The following is a 3,159-nucleotide window of genomic DNA, read 5'->3' on the forward strand; positions in this document are numbered from 1 at the left end:
AAAAAAAAAAACAAATATTTATATTGAAATTCCAATTTTTTTCAGACCGCCTCGACGCAAAATTTTGATTCTTCTTCTCAAAGAGTTGGTTCTGTTCTATTGAAGGGACTCGGTAGTTCTCCAATGGAGGGAACCAGCAAAACCACCAAAAGAAAGCTGGTCAAGAAATCTGACAACAAGGTCGATAAGAAACTCAAGAAGGAGCTTGATGATCCCGTTTCCTCTCAGCCACATGACGATGCCTCCGACTCCGATTTGGACGATCTTCCCAAACTCCTCGAGCCCTTCTCCAAGACACAACTAATCGAGCTCATCTGCACCACTGCTCTCAAAGATGCTAATCTCGAAGCCCAAATTCGAGCTGCTGCCGACCGTGATGTCACGCACCGCAAGATTTTCGTCCATGGCCTCGGTTGGGACACCACCAAAGAAACCCTAACTTCGGTTTTTGAATCATTTGGTGAAATTGAAGACTGCAATGTGGTTTTGGATAAGAATACAGGGAAAGCTAAGGGCTATGGGTTTATTTTGTTCAAATCCCGTCAGGGTGCGACTAAGGCGTTGAAGGAACCTAGGAAGAAGATTAATAACAGGATGGCTTCGTGTCAATTGGCTTCTGTGGGTTCAGTGCCGCCGCCTCAAAGTCAGGAGGTTGGGCCGCGGAAGATTTATGTGGCGAATGTGCACCATAACGTGGATGCTGAGAGGCTTAGGACGTTCTTTGCGAAGTTTGGGGAATTGGAGATGGGTCCGATTGGGTTCGATCCCGAAACAGGGAAATCGAGGGGTTATGCTATTTTTATTTACAGAACAAATGAAGGTGCGAGGAGGGCTCTTGAGGAGCCACACAAAGTATTCGAAGGGAACAAATTGCATTGCCAGAGGGCGGCTGAGGGGAAGAACAAGAATCAGAATTCGACGCAGGCAGTGCAAAGCTTGGCGCAGACTCAGCCGCCGATGATGGCAGCCATGGCTACAGCTTCAAATTTGCCATTGTTTGCTCAACATCCGAGCCTCAATCCTGTGTGCGGTGGATTTGGGAACCCAGCTTTGGGAGGTGGAATGTTGAACCAGGGAGTAGTTCCCATGAGTCAAGTGGGTCTGGTTGGTAGTTCAGTTGGGGCTGGGATAGGCTTGAGTGGTTACAGTGGGGGTTCATATGGCTTAAGCCAATTAAGTGCCGGTGGTTCGTCAATGCTAGGCTCTTACGGGTCCGATTCTTCATCACTGAAGGGGTTGCCGCACATTTATTCGAGCACAATGCTTGGCAAGGCCGTATCGGATCGGGGTCCGGCGGCTTCTGGTGGGTCTCTTGGAGGATACACATCATATTTATGGTATGAGATGTTTCTTATTCTTTTTACTTGCCGCACTTTAAGCCTTCCATTTATATGTTTCAACTATCCATTCGTGCTTAGCATTAATTATAGTGACAGGTAGAATGTATTAATAATTAATGGGTGCTATTAGTACTGGCATCATCATCAGCCTGTGTGTATAATTATTATTTAGGTAATTGGTCCGTATAATCCCTAAGGCTACCACTAGTTTGTAATTTTAAGAGTTTCTAATTATTGTATACCTCTTAGTAATAAGGTGGTTAAAGATGCCCTTCTCGGAAGGTAGTCAGGAACACTTGCCAAGACAACTCTATTTAATACTCCCAACGTCTTGTCTATCTATATTTAGGATGCCTTGTAGAGTCGTGAGAGTGAAGTGGGCGAAAAAGAATTATAGACTTCTTTGGAAAGATTGAGGTAAGAAAGGAGGGTTATAAATTGCATCTAGTGAACTAGAGGAGAATGGCCTTGTCTCTGTGGTATGCAAGAGGTTTTAGGAGAGGTAATATCTACAGGGTGTAGGTTGATGCGACTCCAATTAGAGTTAAAATTTATGCCCAACGGGCCTATCAATTTGAGAAAAACGAGGTCGAAATCGACTTGTTGTAAAACCGAACTGTCTGCTTGACCAAAAAACATCCCCAATGGACTACCAAGCGTACAAGAATCTAATCAAATTTGACCAAATCAACCCGAATTCTAATACCAAACTAATTTTTCTGGTTATGAAATTGTACCCGCCAATCAATTTACTTGCTTTGGTTGGCTCTTTTAGTTTCATATTGGCCGCATAGTTACCGTAAAAAAAGGGTATAGAAAAGTATTTATGTGTTTTAGATACTTTTAGGCTTTTCTTGTTGGCATGCAACAAAGGAGCAGATATTCGCTTAAAAGCTGATTTCATGGCAGTTGAGGTGAGGTCTAAGTAAATTCGCAATGAAGCTTGCTGACATCTTTAATAGGTATAAAAGCAATACTATTTAGAGCTACTTTAATAATTTGCATGGAGCTCATCAGGCATCTATCTGTGTCGAGGGTCTTAGACTGGATGCTTACATAGCCAACATAGGGATCTGGCTCACAATTCATTTTCAACACCAAAGCAATTAAGATTAACAAGTCCTGGAGTTTTCTTATTCATGATAGTTCAACGAATTCGTGATAGAGCCCTCTATTGTTACTATATTAATAGGGTGAAGGCTTTTTAAATCTTTAAAGATGTCAAGAGTGTTACGATAAAGGTATCCTAGCTAGTGAATTACCTTTTACCTGGGATATGTGCCAAAACATCTACGGATAGTTGTTTCTTTTGGTTGTATCTTGGGTGTTGATGTTTGAATTCGAGATCACTGACAAATTATCCGTTCCTATACTCTTCCTATCTTGGGGGAGAGGAACGGATATTTCAAGATAGGAAGAGTATAGGGAGGAGGTTCAAAGGGGGCTCACATTAATGACTCTCCCTTGTATTTCTTCTAATAAGTTTTTTCAGTGATTTTCCTACATTTTGTTTAATGTGTATTTCTATTATCAACAGTCGGAGCTCTTTTTTCCAAGTGTTGTTATGACGGCCCCTTTTTGATTGGTTTGACCTTGTTCGTCCTTTCCTTTTTTCTCTTCTTTTTTAATTATTATTTTTGGGTTTGTATTGCCCCTACATGTTGTTCCTGCAATTTTCTTAATGAAGTCTCTTGTGTGTTTCAGTCTGTATGGCCCCTACTTACGTACATATAAACCACTTATGTGTTGGTTGCATTACTTCTCAAAGTGATTCTACAAATGCAGATTACCATATATTATTTTAAAATGACTTTTTGGA

At 41.4% G+C, this 3,159-nt stretch overlaps 1 protein-coding gene across 1 annotated transcript; it reads left to right on the top strand.

The window, feature by feature from the left end:
* The first annotated feature begins 40 nt into the window (after positions 1-40).
* On the top strand, positions 41-3,153 carry LOC111785440 (UBP1-associated protein 2B-like). Its single transcript, XM_023665829.1, has one exon. The coding sequence runs from the start codon at positions 124-126 to the stop codon at positions 1,438-1,440; it is 1,317 nt and encodes a 438-aa protein (XP_023521597.1). The 5' UTR covers positions 41-123; the 3' UTR covers positions 1,441-3,153.
* The last annotated feature ends 6 nt before the right edge of the window (positions 3,154-3,159 follow it).

Source organism: Cucurbita pepo, unplaced genomic scaffold (assembly GCF_002806865.2).
Source record: "Cucurbita pepo subsp. pepo cultivar mu-cu-16 unplaced genomic scaffold, ASM280686v2 Cp4.1_scaffold000490, whole genome shotgun sequence".
Classification (NCBI taxonomy): domain Eukaryota; kingdom Viridiplantae; phylum Streptophyta; class Magnoliopsida; order Cucurbitales; family Cucurbitaceae; genus Cucurbita; species Cucurbita pepo.